The sequence below is a fragment of the Heterodontus francisci genome, chromosome 18 (assembly GCF_036365525.1).
Source record: "Heterodontus francisci isolate sHetFra1 chromosome 18, sHetFra1.hap1, whole genome shotgun sequence".
Lineage (NCBI taxonomy): Eukaryota > Metazoa > Chordata > Chondrichthyes > Heterodontiformes > Heterodontidae > Heterodontus > Heterodontus francisci.
In genome coordinates this window covers 15,124,405-15,152,305 of record NC_090388.1, presented here as the reverse complement: position 1 = coordinate 15,152,305, position 27,901 = coordinate 15,124,405, and the positions used below count along the sequence as shown (strand labels likewise).

At 44.2% G+C, this 27,901-nt stretch overlaps 1 protein-coding gene across 2 annotated transcripts in view; it reads left to right on the top strand.

Annotated features, from left to right (window-relative positions):
- The first annotated feature begins 7,918 nt into the window (after positions 1 to 7,918).
- Positions 7,919 to 27,901, top strand: part of tbk1 (TANK-binding kinase 1) — a 47,282-nt gene continuing 27,299 nt past the window's right edge. For both annotated transcript variants that reach the window (XM_068050335.1, XM_068050334.1), the window contains exons 1-8: positions 7,919 to 8,078; positions 11,120 to 11,241; positions 13,497 to 13,637; positions 18,747 to 18,876; positions 22,210 to 22,391; positions 24,212 to 24,372; positions 25,311 to 25,421; positions 26,951 to 27,130. In XM_068050335.1, the coding sequence (XP_067906436.1) occupies positions 11,155 to 11,241; positions 13,497 to 13,637; positions 18,747 to 18,876; positions 22,210 to 22,391; positions 24,212 to 24,372; positions 25,311 to 25,421; positions 26,951 to 27,130 (992 nt within the window). In that variant the 5' untranslated portion in view covers positions 7,919 to 8,078; positions 11,120 to 11,154. The remainder of the gene's footprint in view (positions 8,079 to 11,119; positions 11,242 to 13,496; positions 13,638 to 18,746; positions 18,877 to 22,209; positions 22,392 to 24,211; positions 24,373 to 25,310; positions 25,422 to 26,950; positions 27,131 to 27,901) is intronic.

Below are 27,901 nucleotides of genomic sequence, written 5' to 3'. Positions count from 1 at the left end.
GCCAACATACCATTTGCCTTCCTAATTGCTTGCTGCACCTGCATGCTAGCTTTTAGTGACTCATGAACAAGGACACCCAGTTCCCTTTGGACATCAACACTTCCCAACCTCTCACCATTTCTGTTTTTTGTACCAAAGTGGATAACTTCACATTTATTCACATTACCTTCCATCCGTCACATTCTTGCCCATTCGCTTAGCCGTCCAAGTCCGCTTGAAGCCTCCTTGCATCTTCCTCACAATTTACATTCCCACCTATTTTTGTGTCATCAGTAAATTTGGAAATATTACAATTGGTCCCCACATACCAATCATTTATATAGATGATCAGCTGTGAACAGCTGTGGCCCCAGCACTGATCCTTGCGGTACCCCTCAATCCATACCAGTATGATACCCCTAATCCCATGTGCTCTAATTTTGTTTACCAACCTCTTGTGTGGGACCCTTTCAAAAACCTTCTGAAAATCCAAATACACCACATCCACTGGTTCTCCTTTATCTATGCTACAAGTAACATCCTCAAAAAACTCCCAACAGGTTTGTCAAACAAGATTTCCCTTTCGCAAATCCATGTTGACTCTGCCCAATTTTACCATTATTTTCTAAGTGTCCAGTGATCACATCCTTTATAATAGATGCTGACATTTTCCCTACTACTGTCAAACTATCAGGTCTGTAGTTCTCCATTCTCCCTGTCCCTCCCTCCTTCAATATTGGGGTTACGTTTGCTACTTTCCAGTCTGCAGGAACCTTTCCAGAATCTATAGAATTTTGAAAGATAACCACCAATGCATCCACTATCTCTATAGCCACCTCCTTCAACACTCTGGGATGTAGCTCATCAGGTCCAGGGGATTTATCAACCTTCAATCCAGTTAACTTTTCAAGTACTACCTCTTTACTAATACTAATTACTTTCAGTTCCTCATTTTCACAAGTTCCTTGGTTGCCTAGTATTTCTGGGAGATTTTCTGTATCTTCTTCCGTGAAGACAGACACAAAGTAATTGTTTAGTTTCTCTGCCATTTCCCTGTTTTCCATTATAAATTCTCTTGTTTCCACCTGTAATTGGCCCACATTTGTACTTGCTAATCTTTTCCTTTTCACATACCTAAAGAAGCTTTTACAGTCCGCCATTATTTATCTCGCTAGCTTGCATTCATATTCTCTTCTCCCTTTATCAGTTTCTTGGCTATCCTTTGCTGGATTCTAAATTGCTCCCAATCCCGGGGCTTACCACTTTTTCTGGCAACCTTATAAGCCACTTCCTTTGATCTAATGCAATCTTTAACTTATTTTATTAACCGCGATTGATTCACCTTTCCCATTGGGTGTTTGTACCTTTGAGGAATATATCTGTTGTAGACCATGCAGTACTTCTTTAAATACTAGCCATTGCTTGTCTACCGTCAAATCTTTTAGTGTATTTTTCCAATTCCCCCATAGCCAAATTGCTCCTCACACCTTCATAGTTTCCCTTGTTCAGATTTAACACCCTAGTTTCAGAATGAACTATATCACATTAAAACTTAATGTGAAATTCTATCATATAGTCACAATTTCCCAAAGTCTCCTTTACAGCAAGGTTATTAATTAGCCCTTTCTCACTACATAATACTAAATCTCAAATAGCCCAATCCCTAGTTGCTTCCTCAATGTACTGCTCCAGAAACCCATCTCGTACACACTCTAGGAATTCATCCCTCACAGCATTAGTGCTGATTAAGTTTACCCAGTCTATATGTAAATTGAAGTCACCCATTACTACTATATTACCCATGTTACATGCATCTCTAACTTCCTGATTTATACCATGCCAAACATTACTACTACTGTTTGGTAACCTATAAACAACTCCCACCAATGTTTGCTGCCTCTTGCTGTTTCTTAGCTTCACCCAACTGATTCTACATCTTGCCCCTTCACTCTACGATCCTTTCTCACTAATGTACTGATCTTGTACTTTATTAAGAGTGCTACCCCACCTCCTTTTCTTTTTGCCTATCCTTCCTAAATGACAAATATCCTTGGATATTTAGTTCCCAATCTTGGTCACCCTGTAGCCACGTAATGGCAATTAAATCATACCCATTTACCTATATTTGTGCCTTCAAATCATCTACCTTTTTGTGACTGCTGCATGCATTCAGATAGAGTGCCTTTAATTATGGCTTTTTAACATTATTCTGCATTTTGTTCCCATTTGATGCTTGCTTTTGCTTCATCTGTCTTCTAATTTCACTTACTACTTTTACTCTTCCTGTTAACAGTTTTGTTTCCCTCCAATCTGAGTTCCCTCTCAGGTTCCCATCACCCTGCCAATCTAGTTTAAACACTCCCCAACAACAGCAGCAAATCTCCCTGCAAGGCGGTGGCGTAGTGGTATTATCACTGGACTAGTAACCCAGAGACCCAGGGTATTCCTCTGGGGACATGGGTTCAAATCCCACCACAGCAGAAGGTGGAATTTGAACTTAATAAAAAAAATAATCTGGAATTAAAAACTAGTCTAATGATGGCCATGAAACCATTGTCGATTGTTGTAAAAAACCATCTGGTTCACTAATGTCCTTTAGGGAAGGAAATCTGCTGTCCTTACCTGGTGTGGCCTACATGTGACTCCAGACCCACAGCAATGTGGTTAACTCTTACATGCCCTCTGAAATGGCCTAGCAAGCCACTCAGTTGTACCTAACCGCTATGAAGTCTATAAAAAGGAATGAAACCGGACGGACCACCCGGCATCGACCTAGACACCGGAAACGAACGGCAAACCCAGCCCTGTCGACCCTGCAAAGACCTCCTTACTAACATCTGGGGGCTTGTGCCAAAGTTGGGAGAGCTGTCCCACAGACTAGTCAAGCAACAGCCTGACATAGTCATACTCACGGAATCATACCTTACAGACAATGTCCCAGACACTGCCATCACCATCCCCGGGTACGTCCTGTCCCACCGGCAAGACAGACCCAGCAGAGGTGGTGGCACAGTGATATACAGTAGGGAGGGAGTTCCCCTGGGAGTCCTCAACATCGACTCCGGACCTCATGAAGTCTCATGGCATCAGGTTAAATATGGGCAAGGTAACCTCCTACTGATTACCACCTACTGCCCTCCCTCAGCTGATGTACTCCTCCATGTTGAACACCACTTGGAGGAAGCACTGAGGGTGGCAAGGGCACAAAATGTACTCTGGGTGGGGGACTTCAATGTCCGTCACCATGAGTGGCTCGGTATCACCACTACTGACCGAGCTGGCCGAGTCCTAAAGGACATGGCTGCTAGACTGGGTCTGCGGCAGGTGGTGGGGGAACCAACACGAGGGAAGAACATACTCGACCTCGTCCTCACCAATCTGCCTGCCGTGGATGCATCTGTCCATGACAGTATTGGTAGGAGTGACCACCGCATAGTCCTTGTGGAGACAAAGTCCCGCCTTCACATTGAGGATACCGTCCATCGTGTTGTGTGGCACTATCACCGTGCTGAATGGGATAGATTTTGAATGGATCTAGCAATGCAAAACTGTGCATCCATGAGGCGCTGTGGGCCATCAGCAGCAGCAGAATTGTACTCAACCACAATCTGTAACCTCATGGCCCGGCATATCCCCCACTCTACCATTACCATCAAGCCAGGAGACCAACCCTGGTTCAATGAAGAGTGCAGGAGGGCATGCCTCAAAATGAGGTGTCAACCTGTGAAGCTACAACCCAGGACTACTTGCATGCCAAACTGCGAAAGCAGCATGCGATAGACAGAGCTAAGCGATCCCATAACCAACGGATCAGATCTAAGCTCTGCAGTCCTGCCACATCCAGCCGTGAATGCTGGTGGACAATTAAACAACTAACTGGAGGAGGTGGCTCCACAAATATCCCCATCCTCAATGATGGGGGAGCCCAGCACATCAGTGTGAAAGATAAGGCTGAAGCATTTGCAACAATCTTCTGCCAGAAGTGCCGAGTTGATGATCCATCTCGGCCTCCTCCTGAAGTCCCCAGCATCACAGATGCCAAACTTCAGCCAATTCGATTCACTCTGCGTGATATCAAGAAACGACTGAAGGCACTGGATACTGCAAAAGCTATGGGCCCTGACAATATTCCGGCAATAGTACTGAAGATCTGTGCTCCAGAACTTGCCGCGCCCCTAGCCAAGCTGTTCCAGTACAGCTACAACACTGGCCTCTACCCGGCAATGTGGAAAATTGCCCAGGTATGTCCTGTACACAAAAAGCAGGACAAATCCAACCTGGCCAACTACCACCCCATTAGCCTACTCTCAATCATCAGTAAAGTGATGGAAGGTGTCATCAACAGTGCCATCAAGCGGCACTTGCTTAGCAACAACCTGCTCAGTGATGCTCAGTTTGGGTTCCGCCAGGGCCACTCAGCTCCTGACCTCATTACAGCCTTGGTTCAAACATGGACAAAAGAGCTGAACTCAAGAGGTGTGGTGAGAGTGACTGCCCTTGACATTAAGGCAGTATTTGACCGAGTTTGGCATCAAGGAGCCCTAGCAAAACTGAGGTCAATGGGAATCAGGGGGAAAACCCTCAGCTGGCTGGAGTCATACCTAGCGCAAAGGAAGATGGTTGTGGTTGTTGGAGGTCAATCATCTGAGCTCCAGGACATCACTGCAGGAGTACCTCAGGGTAGTGTCCTAGGCCCAACCATCTTCAGCTGCTTCATCAATGACCTTCCTTCAATCATAAGATCAGAAATGGGGATGTTCGCTGATGATTGCACAATGTTCAGCACCATTCGCAACTCCTCAGATACTGAAGCAGTCTGTGTAGAAATGCAGCAAGACCTGGACAATATCCAGGCTTCGGCTGATAAGTGGCAAGTAACATTCGCGCCACACAAGTGCCAGGCAATGATCATCTCTAACAAAAGAGAATCTAACCATCTCCCCTTAACATTCAACGGCATTACCATCGCTGAATCCCCCACTATCAACATCCTAGGGGCTACCATTAACCGAAAACTGAACTGGAGTAGCCATATAAATACCGTGGCTACAACAGCAGGTCAGAGGCTAGGAATCCTGAGGCAAGTAACTCACCTCCTGACTCCCCAAAGCCTGTCCACAATCTACAAGGCACAAGTCAGGAGTGTGATGGAATACTCTCCACTTGCCTGGATGGGTGCAGCTCCAACAACACTCAGGAAGCTCGACACCATCCAGGACAAAGCAGCCCGCTTGATTGGCACCCCATCTACAAACATTCACTCATTCCACCACTGACGCACAGTGGCAGCAGTGTGTACCATTTACAAGATGCACTGCAGCAATGCACCAAGGCTCCTTCGACAGCACCTTCCAAACCCGCGACCTCTACCAACTAGAAGGACAAGGGCAGCAAATACATGGGAACACCACCACCTGCAAGTTCCCCTCCAAGTCACACACCATCCTGACTTGGAACTATATCGCCGTTCCTTCACTGTCGCTGGGTCAAAATCCTGGAACTCCCTTCCTAACAGCACTGTGGGTGTACCTACCCCACATGGACTGCCGCGGTTCAAAAAGGCAGCTCACCACCACCTTCTCAAGGGCAATTAGGGATGGGCAATAAATGCTGGCCTGGCCAGCGACGCCCGCATCCCGTGAATGAATAAAAAAAAAAGTCCCAGTCCTGCTAAGGTGCTTTCGTCCATCTTGTAAGTCCCACCTGCCCCAGAACTGGTCCCAGTGCCTCAGAAATCTGATGCCTGCCCTCCTACACCAGTTCTCCAGTCACGTGTCGAATTATTCAATTCTCCTATTCCTATGCTCACTAGCACGTGGGACTGGGAGTAATCCTGAGATTACTGCTTTTGAGGTCCTGCTTTTTAATCTCCTTCCGAGCTCCCTAAAATCTGCTTTTAGGACCTCATCCCCCTTCCTGCCTATAGCGTTGGTAACAATATGGACCACTACCTCTGGCTGTTCACCCTCCCCCAGAAGAACGTCCTGCAGCCGCTCTGTGATATCCCTTACCCTGGCATCAGGGAGGCAACATGCCATCCTGGCCTCGCGTCTATGGCCGCAGAAACGCCTGTCTGTTCCCCTAACTAACGAATCCCCTATCACTACTGCTCTTCAACTCTTCTTCCTCCCCACCTGTGCAGCTGAGCCATCTGCGGTGCCACAAACCTGGTTCTGACTGCACCGCTCTGAGGAACCATCACCCTTACCAGTATTCAAAATGGAAAACGGATTAGTGAGTGAGATCGTCTCAGGAGACTCCTGTACTGCCTGCCTGTTTCTCTTAGACTGCCTGGTGATCACCCATTCCCTATCTGCCTGCGTGCTCCTAACCAGTGCTCCACGTCCCTAAATGTGCTATCCACATAGTCCTCCGCCTTGCACCACAGTAACTCCAGCCGCCACTCGAGTTCGGAAACCCGGAGCCCAAGCTTGTGCAATCGATGACACTTCCTACAGATGTGTGTGTCTAGGACACGTGGTGCCACAGGCTGTACATTCCACTTGGCCGAGCTGCCCTGCCATACCTTAACTTTACAGACTATTTATTATAAGTAGAATATCTTACCAGTTACTCACCAGACAGCTCCTTCCACTCCATTGAAGTAAGAACCAATTACTGGAGGGTGCAAAAAGTAGAAAAAAGGAGCACCATCTCCCACCTTCACCAAACTCCCCACTCACCAAACTCGTATCTGCACAGTCTGCTTACAAATGGATGGCAGCGGTTCGAGAGGGTGGCTCACCACCACCTTCTCAAGAGCAATTAAGGATGGACAATAAATGCTGTCCTAGCCAGCGATGCCCACATCCCACGAATGAATAAAAAGAAATCTGTGCTCTTTGCAAGCTGTTTTTTTTAGTATATCTGAAGCTGAAACTGCTGGTGTAAAATTTTTATATAGTGACAGAATTATGGTTAACTGTGTAGGATGGGCGAATTGGCCTCCTTTTGCGCTGTGTGATTTTATGATTTCCCTCTCTTTGCTGATATTTAGTTACCAATCTCTCTTTTACAATTCAATTTTGATGCAGAGTCCCCACCTAAAACCTTGATTTATGTGCTTTTCTCAACCTCAGGATCTCAGACGTTTTGCAGCCAGTGAAGTACTTTTCAAGTGTAGTCACTGTTGTAATGTAGGTTATGCTGCTTCATAACTACATAAGGAATAAGATATTTCTGGGAGAAAGTAAAGGCTGTGGATCCATCAATCTCACTATTTTAGCATCATTAAAAAACAAAATAGTGGATTTCCTGTTTTCACCAGGTGTTAAGTCAGGAACATGAAGCATGATTCCTTGTGCCCTGAGCATTCAATACGACAACTTTTCTTATAATCTGAAACCTTTGGCTGTGCTCAATAGAGAAAGATGGTGAACAAGGCTCACGATATAAATGTGACCTGATAGAAGTGTTCAAAGTTATGAAAGGGTTTGATCGGATGGAAAAGATGTTCCAACTTGTTGTGGGGGAGCAAAACTAAGAGCCAAAAATAAGAAAGTCACTAATAAATCCAGTAGGGAATTCAGGAGAAACTTCTTTACCCAGAGAATGGTTAGAAAGTGGAATTCACTACCACAGAGAGTAGTTGAGGCAAAATGGGGAAGGTAGATAAGCAAATGAGGGAGAAAGGAATAGAAAGATATGCTGATAGTATGAGATGAGAAGGGTGGGTAGAGGCTCATGTGGAATGTAAAAACCAACACAGACCAGATGGGCTGAATGGCCTGTTTCTGTGGTGCACATTGTATACAATCTACTGTCTCCATTCTGACTGACTGGCTTTCTGTTTCAGACTTGCAGCATTTTGCTTTCTTATTTAGATGTTCTTTTGGCCCCTCACTCATCCTGTGGCAATGATTGCAGTTGCCGAGGAAACTCTCTCCTCATTGGTGCCTTTGCTGCTGGGGGACTCTTTCAGCGACACACAGCAACTGCAGGACACCAGACGCTGTTGCGTACCCGGAAGTGGCTGGGAGGAGCGGCCCGGACGGGATTCTGCAGCTAAATAGAGGCCGGAGAGCGGATTGAGGGCGCCGGCTTCACTCACCCTCCAAGCGGCCGCTTAGGGGCGCGGAACCCGAAGGAGAAATCAAAGGGTGAGGCCTCCCCCATTCCCCTCCTCCTCCTCCCCCCCCCCATTCCCCTCCTCCTCCTCCCCCCCCCCCCCATCATTCCCCTCCTCCTCCTCCCCCCCCCCATTCCCCTCCTCCTCCTCCCCATTCCCCTCCTCCTCCTCCTCCCCCCATTCCCCTCCTCCTCCTCCCCCCCCATTCCCCTCCTCCTCCTCCCCCCCCATTCCCCTCCTCCTCCTCCTCCTCCCCCCCATTCCCCTCCTCCTCCTCCTCCTCCCCCCCCCCCCCCCCCCCCACTGTCTCTCTCTCTGTCTGTCTGTCTCTCTGTCTCCTCCCCCCTCTTTCTCTCCACCCCCAGTGTGTTTCAAACGTGGTTAGTTTGGATAGTTTACTCCTGGGTCCTTTCTTCATATTCTGAGCCATGTAACGCTGTATTTTTGGGAAGGTTTACAATTACTTCCACAATCATTTTTGTAGTTCAGAAACATTCATATTGCATAAGTTGCAGGATATCAGCTATACCTGCAATTTGAATGTTTCTGAACTACAAAAATCATTGTGGAAGTAATTGTAAAACTGTAAAGGCATAATAACGTTTTATGTCCACCATAATAAAGTAGGTTTGTCAACGCTTCAGGCTGGTCCAGGAGTCTTCAGCCAATTGGCTTTTGAATAGGCATGGCAAGGTGGTGCGCTGTGGTGACAAAAGTGTTGGGTGACCATGTTGGGAATGTGGGGGCAGATTGGGTTGGTTGAAGGTGGGAGGTCATGTGATGAAACCTCCAGCAATACATGCGGTCAAAGTTGGTAACCCTATAATGCAGTCACGTTACTACACAGTGTGTCACACATAAACTACAGAGGGACCGCATGCCCCAGAGCGTCTCCATTCAGTATAACGGGCCAGCTAGTGTTATGGATTAGACTGAGTCGTGCAGTCTCAGGAAGTTCTCTACCAGTTGGATATGTAGCAGACAGGTTTTGAAGTTGTGTGGTTTCCATTTGTGTCTGAAGTCCATCTGAAGTTTTCTCATTCATTACGATGAACTCTGGAGCACACACAATAGCTCACAAAGTGGCTGATGCAGAAAGGAGTTTAGGAGGGGCAGCAATTTCAGTGATCAATATTTCCCATTGGGTTGAATTTTTGTCCAGAGAGAGATGGCTGAAGGGGAGTATTTTGATTAGAAAGTGCTTACCCTAAAGTTTCCTACCTCCTCTAAGCCCTATTGGCTAGTCACTGTGGATTATCTGATGTAGCTCAATCCCTGTATCCCTTTTTCAGTGAAATTTGTTTAAATGCAGTCTCCCAGTTTTGTTCATTCTCAATGTACTGATCACATTCTCTGTCTTAGTTCAGAGAAATTTGGTATTGCTAGAATTTGAGTGCAATGGGAAGCCATTCACCTATCAAGCATATGCTGGCTTTCAAAGAGCTATCCACTTAATTTCATTCCTAAAAGTTACAGTGGATTGTGTTTCCACCGCTGTTTTTGATTGGATGTTATATGTCCAAACAACTTGGTATTAAAAACGGGTGGTGGAAATTACAGACTAGATACATGCTCACAATCGTGTGCTGAGCTCTTCTCCCAGCACTTAAAATTAATTGGGGAATACAGACGGGAGAATCCCGTCTCCCACTCTTCAGTTTCAGAGAGATTATCTTGGTATTCAGACTTAGGATTTATGTCCCAGAAAGGTAATGGTACAAAGAACGTGATCAGACCACATGTGAAGTACTGTGCACAGTTCCAGTCTCTGTGTTATAACAAGGATATAGAGGTGCTGAGAAGGTACAAAAAAGATTAATATGGATGATACCAGAACTGAGCGGTTAGACCTATTTGGAAAGATTGAACAATCGGGAGCTGTTTTTTCTAGAAAAAAGGACTGAGGGATGCCCTGATAGACTAATAAATCCAATGGGGAATTTAGGAGATACTTCACCCTGAGAGTGGTGAGAATGTGGAACTTGCTATCAGTGGAGTAGTTGAGGTGAATAACAAAGATGCATTTCAGGAGAAGCATATGAGAAAAAAATGAATAAAGGTAGTGCAGGTGGGGTTAGATGAAGAGCAATGGAAGGAGGCATGTGTGGAACATGAACACCACAGACCAGTTGGGCTGAATGGCCTTTCATTTCTGCCTTTTCCAAATCTCAAGACCCATGAAATTCAAACCAGTGACTCATTTAAGTACAAAGATAAATTGCATTTTCTGGGCCTCATGGACTGGGTGTGACCCACAGAGTGGAGTTTGGACACTGCTGATCTTGTATATGTGAAACTTTTTTTTTAAAGCAATGAGCTGTCATTCAAATAATCCAAGAACAGGAGAAATGAGCCTGAGGAAGTGCTGAGTATGTTTGAGGGGTTAATTAGAGGGATTGTTAAATGTGTGTGACTGGTTACGATTAATTGTTGTCGCAATGCAGTATCATAGTCCCTTTTTAAGGTTGTGTGTTGATTGTAACAAGACCTTAGTCATCAATTAATTTTAATATGCACAATACAGTTAGCTCATTTAATCTGTCACTGCATCTACTCTCATGAAATTGTAATGGAAATCTGGAATTCTTTTCCCCAACCCCCATCCCAAGAAAAGCTATTGAGGCTGGGGATACACTGAAAATTTCAAAACTGAGACTTTTGTTAGACGAGGGTATGAAACCAAGGCAGGTAGATGGAGTTAGATCAGCCGTGATCTAATTTTATGGTGCGAAAGGCTCGAGGGGCAGAATAGCCTTTTCCTGTTCCCATGAATTAACACTGATAAATGGAGCCCAATACTCCTAAAATAACCATGTTGCATTGTAAAGTCGAAATGTACAGTCTCAAAATGTGGAATGATCAAACTTTCTCTTGAATCAGGATTTGCAGGGGTAACATTTCTGGGCAAATGACTGAATTCTTGAGTCTAGCACATTACGGAGCTGCTGTGGGGGAAATCCCGGAATCCAGCCCGATGAAGCTTTTGAGAAGTCATTTGTTTGAGGTTTCCAGCAGCTGGCACTGAGTCATGCTGAATCTGAGCTTCAGGTCTCTCCTGTGCTTTCTCTGCAGCTTTCCAGATAGAAGAGATTTCAAACGCTTCAGCCATGCAGAGCACACCGAATTACCTGTGGCTCATCTCTGACATCCTTGGGCAAGGGGCCACTGCTAATGTGTATCGTGGGCGACACAAGGTGAGTTAACACAGGTTCAGTCCTGATGAAAGGTCACCAAGCTGTAACATTATCACTATTTCTCCCTCCACAGATGCTGCTGCACCTGCTGAGTATTACCAGCATTTTCTGTGTTTATTTGTGAGTTACACGGGGCTGCTCGTTAGCTGTTGTAGGTTTAACCAGGGTTTCTTTTCCTAGATTAAACTTGAAGCATTTGTTTTGGAATGCTAGCCGTTGCTAGATTCAGTTAAATTTGTACTTTTGTCAAAATGGAATTAAGGCCTATTCAGTTTTTTTAACCGTGAATTTGAATTTTTTTTTATTGAGGTTGCGTCCGATAGAGTTAACCGTTAATATTTCACGGTTCAATGGCATCTCCTGGGCTGATTTTGATTGTATGAGAGGGTCGGGAAGGAATTGTCCAGATTTTATTTTGCCCTTTTTGGCCCCTGTTTTGCCTCCCCCAGGAGTTTCCATATCTGCAGGGTACAGGGGTGTTGGGAATGGTCTAGTCATGATGCTCGAGGCGTTGGAGTGTGGCGCAGACTTGATGGATTAACTGGCCTTTTCCTGCCCATCACTTTTGTACAGTCGTGTGGAGGAGTGCCTGCTAGGATCCTCAGAAGCCCCATTTATCTTTATAAATCCAGCAGTAATTGTTAATAGCAGAATTTTAAGTAGTCCCTCCCCAGGCTACAGTGCTGCCTCTCTGCATTTTATAAACTAGATGCCATTACAATCACACAATGTTGGTGCAGGTTGGCCTACGAATGCTGGGGTGTACTGGTGTGAAATGAGATTGAGATTTGATTATGTACAGTGGTTTCTAAAAGCCAGCCTCTAAAGTTCATGCCTTGTCGCTATTTCCTCCACTGCAACTTGTTTTGATTTTTAGATTTTTAGATACAGCACTGAAACAGGCCCTTCGGCCCACCGAGTCTGTGCCGACCATTAACCACCCATTTATACTTTCTTTCTTTTGGGCCTCCTTATCTCGAGAGACAATGGATACGCGCCTGGAGGTGGTCAGTGGTTTGTGAAGCAGCGCCTGGAGTGGCTATAAAGGCCAATTCTGGAGTGACAGGCTCTTCCACAGGTGCTGCAGAGAAATTTGTTTGTTGGGGCTGTTGCACAGTTGGCTCTCCCCTTGCGCCTCTGTCTTTTTTCCTGCCAACTACTAAGTCTCTTCGACTCGCCACAATTTAGCCCTGTCTTTATGGCTGCCCGCCAGCTCTGGCGAATGCTGGCAACTGACTCCCACGACTTGTGATCAATGTCACACGATTTCATGTCGCGTTTGCAGACGTCTTTATAACGGAGACATGGACGGCCGGTGGGTCTGATACCAGTGGCGAGCTCGCTGTACAATGTGTCTTTGGGGATCCTGCCATCTTCCATGCGGCTCACATGGCCAAGCCATCTCAAGCGCCGCTGACTCAGTAGTGTGTATAAGCTGGGGGTGTTGGCCGCCCATTTATACTAATCCTACACTAATCCCATATTCCTATCACATCCTCATCTGTCCCTATATTTCCCTACCACCTACCTATACTAGTGACAATTTATAATGGCCAATTTACCTATCAACCTGCAAGTCTTTTGGCTGTGGGAGGAAACCGGAGCACCCGGAGGAAACCCACGCAGACACAGGGAGAACTTAGAAACTCCACACAGGCAGTACCCAGAATTGAACCCGGGTCGCTGGAGCTGTGTGGCTGCGGTGCTAACCACTGCGCCGCCCGCTGATTTTTAATCAGGAAAGGATGTCTTTCCCATCATTGAGAGGTTTTTAAACTGCCTCATCGTTCATGTACTTCCCCCATCCCCACAGAAACTTTCCTGTTTGACTGAAAGTCATGTGCGATTTACTAATGGTCTTACTTTCACATGGTAATGGGGAAGCATTCCAGTCTCTCATTTATTCTTGCCTCATTGTTGAAGTCACTTGGTTTGTTCTTTAAACCAAGGTCCAACTGGTTGTTCCAGTGATTTGGGTCAATGATCAAAGATTCCATATCCCATGACCGTATTGAGAGAATAGTGGGAAATTCTCCTAGTGTTCTGGCTAATATTCCTTTCCCAAGTAATACCACAGGACAAAAAAAACACACATTGACTTCTCGCTCACCTCCTTGCTGTTGTGCATGTTGCTGATACACAATGACTGTCACGTTTTCCTAAATAAGTGACTATACTTAAATGTAATTCACCTTGGAGATATCTTGCCATGATATTTCAGTATGTAATTGCGAGTATTGTGTAACTTTTCACAGAAAACAGGCGACCTGTATGCTGTCAAAGTATTTAACAACATCAGCTTTCTGCGTCCAATTGAAGTGCAGATGCGGGAGTTTGAGGTCCTCCGGAAGTTGAATCACAACAATATTGTAAAACTTTTTGCAGTAGAAGAGGAGGTATGGAAATCACATTCTCTCTTATTCTTTGTGTATGTGATCAACTTTTATACTGAATCCAAAAACTTCACTTTTTAAGTAGAAAAATTCTATTCGCCATACCTGATTTAAATGTATTTTTCCACTAATTTCTATTTATATTTGTGATCCTTCTTTCCTAATTTGTTTTGAGGTAGTATCTTGGGTTTATCTTGTCTATATTTACCATGAAACCGATCACTGATCCCACCTTTCTTGCAAACTACCGTCCCATCTCCAACTTCCCTTTCCTCTCCAAAGTCCTTCGACTTGTTGTCGCCTTTCAAATCCGTTCCCATCTTTTCCGGAACTCTCCTGCTTGAATCTCTCCACTCAGGTTTCTGCCCATGCCACAGTACCGGAACAACAGCTCTTATCAAAGTCACAAATGACATCCAATGTGACTGTGGCAAAGGCAAACATTCCGTCCTCTTCCTTCTCAACCTGTCTGCAGCCTTTGACACGTAACCACACTATCCTTCTCCAGTGCTTCTCCACTGTCGCCCAGCTAGGTGGGACTGCTCTCAGCTGGTTCCGGGTTCTTGTCTATCTAAGTGGAGCTAGAGAATTACTTGCAGTGGCTTTTCTTGCTGCTCCCACACTGTTGCCTCTGGTGTCCCCAAGGGTATATCCTTGGCCCCCTCCTAATTCTCCTTTGCATGCTGCTCCTTAGTGACATCAACCAAAAGCACAGCGTTAGTTTTCACATGTACGCTGACAATTTCCAGTTCTCCCTCACCATCACCTCTTTCGATACCTCCACTGTTGCTAAATTATCAGTCTGCTTATCTGACATCCAGTACTGGATGAGCAAAAATTTCCTCCAATTAAATATTGGGAAAACTGAAGCCACCATTTTCAGTCCCTGCTCTAAACTCCGTTCCTTAGCTACTGATTTCATCCCTCTCCTTGGCAACATTCTGAGATTAAGCCAGTCTGTTTGCAAGCTTGGTGTTACATTTGACCCCAAAATGAGTTTCCAACCCCATATTTGTGTCGTCACCATTTCCACCTCTGTGACGTTGCCTGACTTCACCCGTCTCAGCTCATCTGCTGCTGAAACCCTCATTCATGCCGCCTTTACCTCTAGACTTGATTATTTGAATGCATTCCTGGCTGGTGTGTCTCATTACACCCTCTGTAAACTTGAGGTCCTCCAAAGCTCTGCTACCCGTGTCTTCACTTGCACCAAGTCCCATTCCCCCATCACCCCTGTGGCTTGCTGACCTACATTGGCTCCCGGTCAAGCAACATCTTGTTTTTAAATTCTCATTCTTTGTTTTCAAATCCCTCCGTGGCCTCGCTCCTCCCTGTGTCTGTAATCTCCTCCAGCCCCACAATCCTTTGAGATATCTGCACTAACTCTTGAGCTTTCCCGATTTTAATTGCTCTACCATGGCTGTACCTTCAGCTACCTCAGTCCTACGCTCTGGAATACCCTCCCAACATCTCTGTCTCTTTACCTCACTCTCCTTCTTAAGACACTCCTTAAAACCTACATCCTCTTGCGTAGCTGGGTGTCATTTTGTATTATAATGCTCCTGTGAAACAACTTATGGCATTTTATTACACTAACGGTATTATAATATAAATTGTTTCATACTTTGTATACTTCATTAAAGTGCCTTGTTTAGTTGAGTTCTTACTATTCATCTTGTTTGCATGTGGAATTAGTTTCCTACTCTGTTGTGCCCCCTCTTCTATTGCACACATGTCTTTGTGAGTCCATGTTGCAATCTGGTTTTTACATTCTGTACGTTTAGTAGTGACTTCCTTGACAGGATTGTGAAACTGACTAGTGAAAGTAAAAGTGATACTAACTGCACTATCACATAATAAACCAGGCTGTGTCACTCACTATGAACCGTGTTTGTACCTTTTAAAGTGGAATGTCAATTATCCTCCATAATGGAGTGGATCTGTCAGTGGAGGATCGTTGACGTTTTCTGGAATTGATCACCCCTGCAAACACCATCTTCCCCCCCCCCCCCCCCCCCCCCCCCCCAAATCTCCGCTTCTGCCACTGAACAGTTGGTCAGTCAGCTGAACTGCTGACTCACAGCTCCCTTCACATCTGTTCATGATCCCAGCTGCTGGACCCAAGATAGCCAAGCGGAAACGCGCTCTCACCCCACTTCCCAGAAAGGACTAGAGAAGCTTGCATTGTTCTTAAGAGCAGAGGAGGTTAAGGGGAGATTGACTAGGTGTTGATAGAGTAAATAAGGAGAAACTGTTTCCACTGGCAAGGCAAGACAAAGGCTGCGCGTGCGCATCATCTCTGCACAGGAGACAGTTTTGCGCATGTATGCAACTTGGAGCATTCTGATGAGGTCAGCGGACTGCTGCGTTGTCAGGAATCACTTTGTTCTTTTTGACGCAGAGAGTTCTGATCTGGAATGCGCTGCCTGAAAGGGCAGTGGGAGCAGATTCAGTTCTAACTTTCAAAAGGCAATTCGATATACGCGTGAAAAAGAAAAAAATCCAGGGCTATGGGGAATGGGACTAATTGGATAGCTCTTTCAAAAAGCCAGCACAGGAACAACGGGCCAAATAGCTGCCCCCTGTTCTCGGTGATTCTATGAAAAAGCAATCAATGTTCCTCCCAGCTCCAGGATGAGTGCTAAATGCTGAATTGTTGCCATTCAAACCATGAGCAGTCCCTTCAGCGCTGATCTCAGCCGAGCTGCCGCTTCAAGATCATTGGTGAGCCTGCCTGTTTTTTTTTAAATGCCATTCAGTAGAGCATGTGTTGACTAACACCAACTGATTAGCCAACAACTGGTGAATGATGAATAACCCTGGAGTCATTATCCACACACTTTCCTGTGCGTAGTCGAGAACAAGGATAATTGACATGATTTTGTACCTTTATTTTTTCCCCCTTTACTTTTCTGTACTTATCACCTAATCCTCCCCAGATCCCCCCTCATAGCTTCAGAGTTCGCTGTTCCAAAGTTCTACACAGTTGTATTGCTACTCTTGCTTTAATCTTCCATTGTGACATCAAAATGAACTGTAACAAAAGCCCAACGATACAGGGATCACAAAAGCCACAGCATTGGAGGTGCCCTCTTTTAAATGAGGCTTTTATAATGAGGTGCCCTCACATTCCATGGCAATATTCAAAAATTAGTAGGGCATTTCTCCTCCGTGTGCTGGCCAGCATTTATCCCTCAACTTTCTTTCTTCTTTTGGGCCTTCTTATCTCGAGAGACAATGGATACGCGCCTGGAGGTGGTCAGTGGTTTGTGAAGCAGCGCCTGGAGTGGCTATAAAGGCCAATTCTAGAGTGACAGGCTCTTCCACAGGTGCTGCAGAGAAATTTGTTTGTCGGGGCTGTTACACAGTTGGCTCTCCCCTTGCGCCTCTGTCTTTTTTCCTGCCAACTACTAAGTCTCTTCGACTCGCCACATTTTAGCCCTGTCTTTATGGCTGCCCGCCAGCTCTGGCGAACACTGGCAACTGACTCCCACGACTTGTGATCAATGTCACAGATTTCATGTCGCGTTTGCAGACGTCTTTAAAGCGGAGACGTGGACGGCCGGTGGGTCTGATACCAGTGGCGAGCTCGCTGTACAATGTGTGTTTGGGGATCCTGCCATCTTCCATGCGGCTCACATGGGCAAGCCATCTCAAGCGCCGCTGACTCAGTAGTGTGTACAAGCTGGGGATGTTGGCCGCCTCGAGGACTTCTGTGTTGGAGATACGGTCCTGCCACCTGATGCCAAGTATTCTCCGGAGGCAGCGAAGATGGAATGAATTGAGACGTCGCTCTTGGCTGGCATACGTTGTCCAGGCCTCGCTGCCATAGAGCAAGGTACTGAGGACATAGGCCTGATACACTCGGACTTTTGTGTTCCGTATCTGTGTGCCATTTTCCCACACTCTCTTGGCCAGTCTGGACATAGCAGTGGAAGCCTTACCCATGCGCTTGTTGATTTCTCTTGTTGATTATCCCTCAACTAATGCCAGTGAAAAACATATTATCTGTATATTGTCTGATTGTTTGTGGGAGCTTGTTGTCTGCAAATAGGCAGCCGTGTTTCTTACATTACAACAGCGACTAGGCTTGAAAATTGGCTAGGAAGAGCTTTTCAACTTTATGAAGATATGAAAGGCATTCTATAAATAGGCATTCCTCTATTCTGTTGTGTTGAACTGGTCCTCTGTATGAAGCCACTGCTCCCTGATTCTCCTGGCTCTACCCACTTAACTTGTCATGTTGATTATCAAGTTTTTTTTCAGTAACCTGGGTTACTTTCCTCTGTCTGCCTCTTCACCCTGAGTTGATGGTTGATAGCTGCCAATTATTACTTTACTGCTCTTGTATATTTCTGTTCCTGTTCCTTCTGGCTTTCCTTTTGATTGATTCACCCTGTTGCACCCCCCCACCCTGTGCAGCTGTCCTATCCTCTGCTTAGCATATAGACCCACCTTTGCAAACCGTTCCTTACCGTCTTGGTTTCATCTTTTGCTAGGGCAATGTCCATTACTTCAACATTTTTCACCAGTTGCACATATCTTTTATCAGGTCATACCCATTTTTGCAACTTCACGTAGTTTCTAGTTCTCTTGAAAAGTCTTCCAGTATTTTTCATTCAATTGCCATCCTTTTAAACTCTTCCTAATGTGTACATGTCAAAAGAAGAATTCCAGGATTTCATTAACTTGCCACCCACCCCCCCCTCCCCACCCGCCACAAACCCATTTGCACATGTCTCGATGTTTACATTCTACACTTTTGACAACTTTTATCATCAATATTTACTCTGCCTTAAGTTTCTTTTGGATGCTTTTAATAATTTTTTTTTTGTGTAATTCACTGTTTCCCCAACACGTGTCCCAAGCTGTGTTTTGCTTTGCTTCCCTAGTTTAGGACCTTATTGTGCCAAATGCTCTATAGGGCTGATTTGCCAAGACCTTGCGTGTGGTGAGCCTTCTCAGATGCCACAAGGGCTGCTGTCCACCATTTTCCAATGTATTCTTGCGATGTCTCCTGGGAAGTTACCCACTTAGCTCCCCGTTAAGAGTTTTGAACACCAAATGTTCACTTGTTGACTCTAAAATGATCTTGTGTTTTCTTATATTTAGACCACCAGCGGGAATAAAGTACTAGTCATGGAATTTTGCTCATGTGGAAGCCTGTACACTGTCCTGGAGGAGGCTGGGAATGCATTTGGCCTACCAGAATCTGAGTTCCTGATAGTATTGCGAGATGTGGGTATGTTCTTGATGATTTGGCTATCTGCCAATTATTTTTTTTTGGCTTGAATGAAAGCTGAAGTGAAGATACTAATTCCTATGCATTCAAACCAATTTAATAAAAAATCTTATTGTTGTGAGGTAGGTGGTAAAGTATTCTGTTCTGAAGATCTATCTGTTGATTTCCTCCTCCTTTCCCCAGCTATTGGCAAACCACTTTATACTAAGTCTGGTAATATTTAAAAACAAAAAACAGAATTTTAGGTTATTTTACTTTAATTGAAAGCAAACTATGAATTTCTGTGAGGGCACCAATATTTTTCACTTGCTCTGGAGCTATGTCGCTTTACTTTTTTAAAAAACAATTTTGTATTATATCCACCCCTCCTCCTGAAGCCATGGACTCCCTCACTGAAATAAAAGCAAAATACTGCAGATACTGGAAATCTAAAATAAAAACAGAAAATGCTGGAAATACTCAGCAGGTCTGGCAGCATCTGTGGAGAGAGAAACGGAGTTAATGTTTCAGGTTGATGACCTTTCATCAGAACTGGCACCCTCCGGGTGCTCCGGTTTCCTCCCACATGCCAAAGACTTGCAGGTTGATAGGTTAATTGGCCATTATAAATTGCCCCTAGTATAGGTAGGTGGTAGGGAAATATAGGGACAGGTGGGGATGTGGTAGGGATATGGGATTAGTGTAGGATTAGTATAAGTGGGTGGTTGATGGTCGGCACAGACTCGGTGGGCCGAAGGGCCTGTTTCAATGCTCTATCTCTAAACTAAACTTTAAAAAAAACTAAAAATGGTTTGAGCAAGTGAAGGGGTGGGGGAAAGAAGAACAAAAGGCAGGGTCTGTGATAGGGTGGAGAGCAAGAGAGATTAAATGACAAAGATGTCATGGAACAAAAAGCAAAGGGAGTGGTAATAGTTATAGTAAAAGACAAAGCATTTGTACAGCGAGTGTGTTAATGTCAGAATAATGAACAGCTCTGTCCGAAAGCAAAAACATGAAAAACAAGTTTGAGACTGAGTCGTGGTCTGAAATTGTTTAACTGTGTGAGTCCAGAAGGCTGTAAAATGCCTAATCGGAAGATGAAATGCTGTTTCTCGAGCTTGCATTGAGCTTCACTGGAACACTGCAGCAGGCAGAGTACAGAAATATGGATGTGAGAGCAGGGTAGTGAATTAAAATGGCTAGCAACTGGGAGCTCGGGGTCATGCTTGCAGACTGAGCGGAGCTGTTCTGCAAAGCAGTCACCCAATCTGCGTTTGATCTCCCCAGTGTAAAGGAGACCGCATTGTGAGCAGTGAATACAGTATACTAAATTGAAAGAAGTACAAGTAAATCGATGCTTCACCTGGAAGGAGTGTTTGGGGCCTTGGATTCTGAGGAGAGAGGAGTTAAAGGGGCAGGTGTTACACGTCCTGTGATTGCATGGGAAGGGGACGAGATGGCGGGGATTAAAGCATTGCTACCTGACCCGAACCCGACGACCTGTGTCCGGGTCGGGTCTCTCTTCCAGGTCCGGCATTTGGGCTTGGGTCGGGTTGGACGTGTACGTAGTGCTGCCCTGCTCAGTGAGGGTAGTAATCTTCAAAATTTGAACATTCAGCCAGGATGTCAAGGTGGGAAATGTGCTTCCAGAAACGAGGATTACAACATTTGGCCAAGGTAGAGCACAATAACCTGTCTGATATAATTAACTTCATTACGGTAGTTGGGTCGGGCGTGGGGAAAAATCAAAAGACTTGGGCCTGGGTCAGGTTTCAGTTTCATACCCGAGCAGGTCTTTAGCGGGGATGATGGAGGAGTGGAAAAGGATGTCGTGGAGGGAATGGTCCTTTTGGAATGCGGAGGGGGAGGGGAAGATGTGTTTGGGGTGGAAAGCCAGGACAAGTGGAGCCCTGTCGCGATTCTGGGAGGGAGGGGAAGGGGTGAGGGCAGAAGTGCAGGAAATAGGTTGGACGCGATTGAGGGCCCTATCAACCACAGTGGGGGGAGAATCCTTGGTTGAGGAAAAATTAAGACATGTCATAAGTGCTGTTGCATCATCAGAACAGATGCGAAGGAGAAATTGGGAGAATAGAATGGAGTCCATTCAAGGAACAGCACCTCACCTTCCGATTGGCACATTACAGCCTTCCGTACTTAATGTTGAGGTCAACAATTTCAGTCCACAACCCAGTCTTTTTCATGTTTTTGGATCGAGCTGTTCATTACTCGGTCATTAACACTCTCTCTGGCCAAATGCTTTGTCTTTTACTTCTGCTATTGCCATTCCCTTTGCCTTTTATTCCATGTTCCACAGCGGCTCCTATAAGTAGGCCTCGTAACTTCTGACCCTGAACCTGTATCTTTTTCAACAGTCTTCCCCTCGATTCTGCAGTCACTCTTCTGTATCTCACCAAATAGTTCACATGTGACACTTGACAGTGAAGGCTACCGAGCGAATCTGATCTCATCGAGTGCCCACCTGCACTTCCGATAGGTGTCACTCTATAGCAATCGGACTCCACTGTGACCAGTTGTAGCACCAATACCACTGCCATGGTTGAGATCAACTATGTCAGCACAGAGGGACGCTAACTCACAACCTTCCTGATTATGTATGTCTTAGAATTGGAGAATTTACCTCTGAGGCACTGAAATTTTTCAACCTTTTACATTTACAGGCATTTATACTTGTACTCATTCATATATATATCTCTATATAAGTTTTAATCGTTGGCTAATCTGGCTATGCACTGGCTTGAAAACACAGCTTTGGAATTGGTTGTTCTGACAGTGTTGTGTGTCGCAGCTCAGACTGATGTTCAGGTTAGTGGAGGTACAGGAAAAGCAGCAGCATAAAATAAGTATAGAAATAACTGGAAAGAGGGAGAGATTAGGGATTTATTTTTGCTGATTAAGATGATCTTGAGTATTTGACTCACTACAGAGTCCTTCCCTACAATTATATTTGTGCTTCTTAAATTTGCCAAACTTTTGTGCTACGTATCACGATTTGATTGTTTCAAAAATAGTTAGCTTCCAAAACCTGATGGGTGTTTAATATGCATCATTCTGAAGTGAGGATGGTGCAAAACTACATTTAGTTCCTATCAGGGTTATAATTTATTCTCTCTAAAGGGAAGATTGTTGAAAAAGATACAGGTTCATGGTCTGATGTGACAAAGTTTGCTTATAGGAGCTGCTGTGAAACCATTGATGGGGAACGTTCTATTGAAAACCTAAACTTGTAATAAGTACAGTGACTCTGTTTGATATCAGTGCATCTGTGAAGGTGGTGACTGCAGACACCATTCTCTGCTTCCAGACTTGACTTGAATCTCAATGCTCTTCCAACAGTGGCTGGCATGAACCATCTGCGAGGGAATGGGATAGTCCACAGGGACATCAAGCCTGGAAATATCATGCGTGTAATTGGGGAGGACGGGCAATCTGTTTACAAACTCACCGACTTTGGAGCAGCCAGAGAGTTGGAGGACGACGAGCAGTTTGTCTCGCTTTATGGAACTGAGGAATATTTAGTAAGAACCAGTCTTCGCATTTTAAGAATTCAAATTTGTATTTTGGAGTCAACGGTGGGGATTCCAAACTAAAGGTCAAATTGTAGCCTCAATCATTATATCCGACTTGCTTTTTTGTTTTGTGGGGCTACAATAGATCTTGATCCCTATACCTCTGCCATCAAGAATGCAGGTTCAGTGACTTGTTTGTGGATTCTGCCAATGCTCTCATTAGTTGGCCATCCAGCTTGGACTTATCCTTCCTCTGCTCTCAGAAATGCCGCTGTTTGTTTGTCTCCTCATTGGAAATTTGGGGTTTGTGTAGAGCTAGCTGAGCTGTACTGGAAACAGCAGTAGGGAAGTGAATGTTGGAGAGGGAAGATCAAGTTTGGCCGCTATATGTATATATACATTTTGGTAGGAAGAATAGGGAGGTCACAAGTATTACTTTGAAAAGGCGAGTCTGGGTGAGGTAGAGGAACAAAGGGAACCCAGAGTACAAATACACTACTCACTAAAAGTTGTGCCACAGATTAGCAAGGCCATGAGAAAAGCAAACCAACCACTAGGGCTTATTTCTAGATGGATAGAAGCGGAAAAGTCAGGAAGTTATGCTGAACCTTGGTTAGCCCACACTTGGAGTTCCGGTCGTCCTATTACAAAAAGGTTGGAAAGGGACTGGAGAAAGCACAGAAGGTTTATAAGGATGATAGCAGAAATGTGTGGGTAATCAGGAAAGGATGAACAGGCTGGATCTCTCCCTTAGGGGAAAAAAAGAAGGCTGAGGGGTGACCTAATAGAGGTCTTTAAAATTAGTAAAGGTTTTGCCAGGGTAGATGCAGAAAGAATGTTTCCACTTGTGGGGAGGAGCAAAACTAGAGGCTATCAATATAACATAGTCACCAAGAAACCAAATAGGGAATTCAGAAGAAACTTGTTTACCCAAAGAGTGGTGAGAATGTGGTTGAAGCGAATAGTACAGATGCATTTAAGGGGAGGCTGGGCAAGGATATGAGGGAGAAGGGAATAGAGGGTTATGCTGATGGATTTAGATGAGGAAAGATAGGAGGAAGCTCAAATGGACCAGTAGCGCCAGCATGGACTCCTTGGGCCATCCAACAGTCTGCTGACAAATCTCTTGACAAATCCACTGACTCATTTGACTGAGGTACTGAGAGTGACTGACACTTGTAGAACCATTGTCCATCCAAGAATCAACATCAAGAGGGGCAGAAATTTGAGAAATATGATTTTGTAAATACCACCATTTACTTCAGTATCTGGATGGTTTGCTGGCAAATTCTGAGATCCAGGTCAACACTACATTTATATCAGGGATTGAACTCAACTGGGCAGCATTACAAGTGAGGAAAGGCAATAATATCTATCACTTGATTTTAATCTATCTTGAAATTGACTTGATTCTTGTGAGTTGCTTTGGTGGAAGGTTGAAGCTGATTCTTTTGAGGTTTCAACATTGTGGTTAATTTGTTGTGTTGCTTGTGGGAAGAGTGAGGCTCCCTTTGTCTGATGAAACCGACATTTGGAGCAGCTGTCAGTTTGCTGAGTTCTTCACTGTAGGATAGTTCACGGGCTATTAAACCTCAGGGAAGGGATGATGCTCTTAAAGAATTGTGCTTCCTGGCTTTCAGTCCATGAATTTTCTGTGACTGTTGAATAAATTAGATACAGTTATGGTTAAATTTTTATATCTATAAGAAAAATAACGAAGATAAATTAATACTTAAAGGACAAAAGCCCTTGATGACTAATTCTATATCAGTGAGTGTGTCCTCCAATCTAGCCAAGAACATCTGACTGAAAAATAACAATCTGATTAGCATCCAGATATGTATGAACGAGCAGTGTTGAGAAAGCCTCAGCAGAAAATGTATGGAGCCACTGTTGATCTGTGGAGTATTGGAGTCACGTTTTACCACGCAGCTACTGGCAGTCTCCCATTTAGACCATTCGAGGGGCCCCGCAGGAACAAGGAAGTAATGTAAGTTCATACACTTCTATTGTATCTCTGTGACCCTCTGTACGTATGGTGCTGTTTGTTGGGGAAAATGGGCAGCATTCATCGCAATGTCTATGTGGTTTTATTTCTCCAAAAGAACTGCTCAATTTCTTGTCCACTCTGATGCCACTTTGAAAATGCTAATGAACTGTCCAGAATCCTTGAACACTGAAATCAAACTGACCATTGTGACAGCTGGGCATGTGGCCTTAAAATATTTGTGCTTGGATTAACAAAGCTCAAGTCATTTGTGGCCTTATTCATAAGCCAAAGAGTGAGTGAGTGAGTGACCCCTCCAGCCATGAATACCCTTACAACCAGGTTCAGTTATCATTTGCGTGTGTGTGTGCTCAATTTTATCATGCAAGATATTTTTTATGTACAAAGTAGTCACTGGGGGAAAAAAAAAAGCCCACGCCTCAGTACTTAGAGTTCAGGGATGTGTGTCTATACACTGTATTTTGTATACCCAGCGCCACAGCTCAGCCACAACTCGATCTCCAGGATGGCCGCTGTGCTGCCTTACTCTTTACCTGACATCAGGTTACGAAGCCAGTACGTCCCATGACTGCAAAACCAAAGCCATCCTATTTAGCTCCTGCCAAAAGATCTCCTCCACCCAGCTACTCTCAGGCTGAGCGGAATTTAGAATTTTAAAGTCTCTGCCTAAACCCTTGTGACCTTCCTTTCAACTTTCAAAAGCCATTCTTAAAGCCTACCTTTAGGACGATGTCTTTGCTCACTTTCCTAATTCTTCTTCCTCCTGGTCCCTGCTCCACATCTGTGAAGGACCTTGGGATATTTCTGAATTTAAAGGTGCTGTGTAAATAGTGTGGCTGTTGCACACAGTTGTGGCTTTGTCTTTGTAAAAGATTCTAAATTAGTTTACTGAATTATTTTTCCCACGTGCTGTATTTTAGGTACAAAATAATCACAGAAAAACCTGCAGGAACAATATCTGGGGTTCAAAAATCAGAAAATGGGCCAATAATTTGGCAGCACGACTTACCGCTGTCTTGCAACCTTTCTAGGTAAGTCTGCTGTTGAAAAATGTTAACGTACATGTTGATGTATTGAATATGAACCGTGTTCTTCTAGCCACATGAAATGAATATGAAGGGAGACATTTATATAATCACTAGAACTTTGGTTTAGGTTTAGCATAGGTCATATTTGATAAAGGTGAAAAATAGATCAGCTCAATTTAGGTCTAAATTCTGTCTCTGAAAATGCATAAATAATCTTGTTTTTTAAAAAAAGGTATTTTTCTTTCCCCTTTTCCCTCCTATGATTTCCCGTGCTTGACACTGTTTCTGGCCAAAAGACGCAAATGCAACTTAGTTTCCGGCCTCTACAAATGCTGTATTTTATATCTAGCTGCTTCACCATGACTCTCTCATGGATTCGACCCCACTTCACCCCCACCCCCAACTGTAGCAAATATTGCCTAGACCATTTTTATTTGCCTTCTACCAATACCAACTCAAAACTCCACCCCACCCGGGTGGAATAGCTTAATTGGGAGATTTCACCAGTGTCCACCTGCGTGGTTCCATAGCGCTGTTGTTTGTGAGCCTTTCCTACCCCTTTTCTGTCAGAATCTCAAAGAATGCCACGCCTTTTCAGACAGCCCTTGTTACTGTACAATACGTGTGCTGTACCCTTTCTGAATTCTCTGGCTGCCTTTTGTGTGCTGTTTAGTTAAAGAATTCTATAGAACTTCCCCAAAAACTGGAAATTACCAGCATGTTTACCTGCCTGAGATCCAAGCAGAACAAATACAGACCTATTCAGAGCTTCCCCTGCTGTAGGTCTATAATTCACTTGCTGAATACCATTGTGATGTGAGCGACTGCAGTTTGCATTTATTCTGTGGATAGAATGATGATTGCATTTGGTATTGGCCAATGAACTTGTTAAATATTACACTAGTCCACTTAATGAATTTTTAACATGTTTTCCACCCTTTGAATTTTTCACGCATTTTCCCTTCGATGTTCACCCTTTGTTTCCCACACTTCTCACTATTTGAATTTTTGAACAAGCAGACTTCAGTGGAAGATCATGAGTTCACTATCCACAAAATTACTTAGAATTTTACAACTCAGACACAGGCCATTCGGCCCAACAGTTCCATGCAGGTCTTTATGCTCCATATATGTTTCTCCCACCCTACGTCCACTCATCCTGTCAGCCGTTCCAGGCCTGCCTGTTGTGCAGATATGCTCTCCACAGTTGTATGCCTGCATTACAACAGTGACTGCATTTATTACTTCAATTAATTCATTGGGTGTAACTCACTTTGGGACGAGGTTGTGAATGTCACTGTATAAGCATGAGTCATCTTTTCTTTATATTTTGTTCAGGCCTCTTCAAGGAGCATTATATGTAAGGTGTTATATCCTGTCAGGAGGAAATCCCGTTTTTTGAAATGTCATTCAAATCAAGATACCTATTTGCAATTAAATAGAAAATAGACTGAAAGCAACATTTGGGGGGGAAAAATTAATGTAATTGGTTTAGAACTAGCAAGACATTTTACTGCTCTTTCTCTCCATAGAGGCCTGCAGTCTCTGTTGACACCTATCCTGGCAAACATTCTTGAAGCTGATCAGGAGAAGTGCTGGGGTTTTGATCAATTTTTTGCAGAAACCAATGACGTTTTGCACAGAATAGTGATACACATCTTCTCTCTGCAGCAAGTCACACTGCACAAGATTTACATTCAGAGCTACAACACGTATGTATATTGTCAAAGTGTGAAAATCCTGTAATTACTGCAAGACCATGCAAGTTTTCAATTGTAGAGGTCTATTTGGATAATCCATTTAGAAAGTAGAAGTTGACAGCAAAACAAACTGGTCTTTCTTGAGCTGTGCTTATTCCTGGCCAGTTACTAAGCTGGATTGATATTGCTGTGGGGAAGTCTGCCTTCTAAGTTGTCCCTCTTCTCACATTTGAAATGGCTAGAGCAGAATTCATGCTATGAATTGGTTCCAATAGGACAATATCATAGGATAATGTTATGCATATAAAATAGAAACTCAATTTTGAAATGTGACCACCTTTTGAAAATGACAGTAAAAATATTGCCTCATAAAAGTACTTAATATACTAGTTGATCTCCTGTGGACATTGGGAATTGCGACCAAGTATTATGTTCAGGTAAAGTAGGGTTAATGAACAGGGAGTGTACATGTAATTCAGTGTTCAGACTTTATTCCTAATAATACTTTGATTTTATAGTTCATTAACAAAGTTGCAACAATTTAAGAAGTAGTTTGTTGAAGTTTCCCTGCAGTACAGGCTGAGGCGCTGGGAGATGCAAAAGTGGGTGCTACAGTGCCATCACTGTCGGGCAGATGTAATTTCAGCAAGATGAGTTTATATAGGCGGATTCCATTTTAAACGCAGACATGGGAATTTATTGAGGAACCATGGAGTTTTGTCATCATGAAGTGTGCACAGACAAATATTTAATGCAGAATATATATTATATATAATGTGTGAA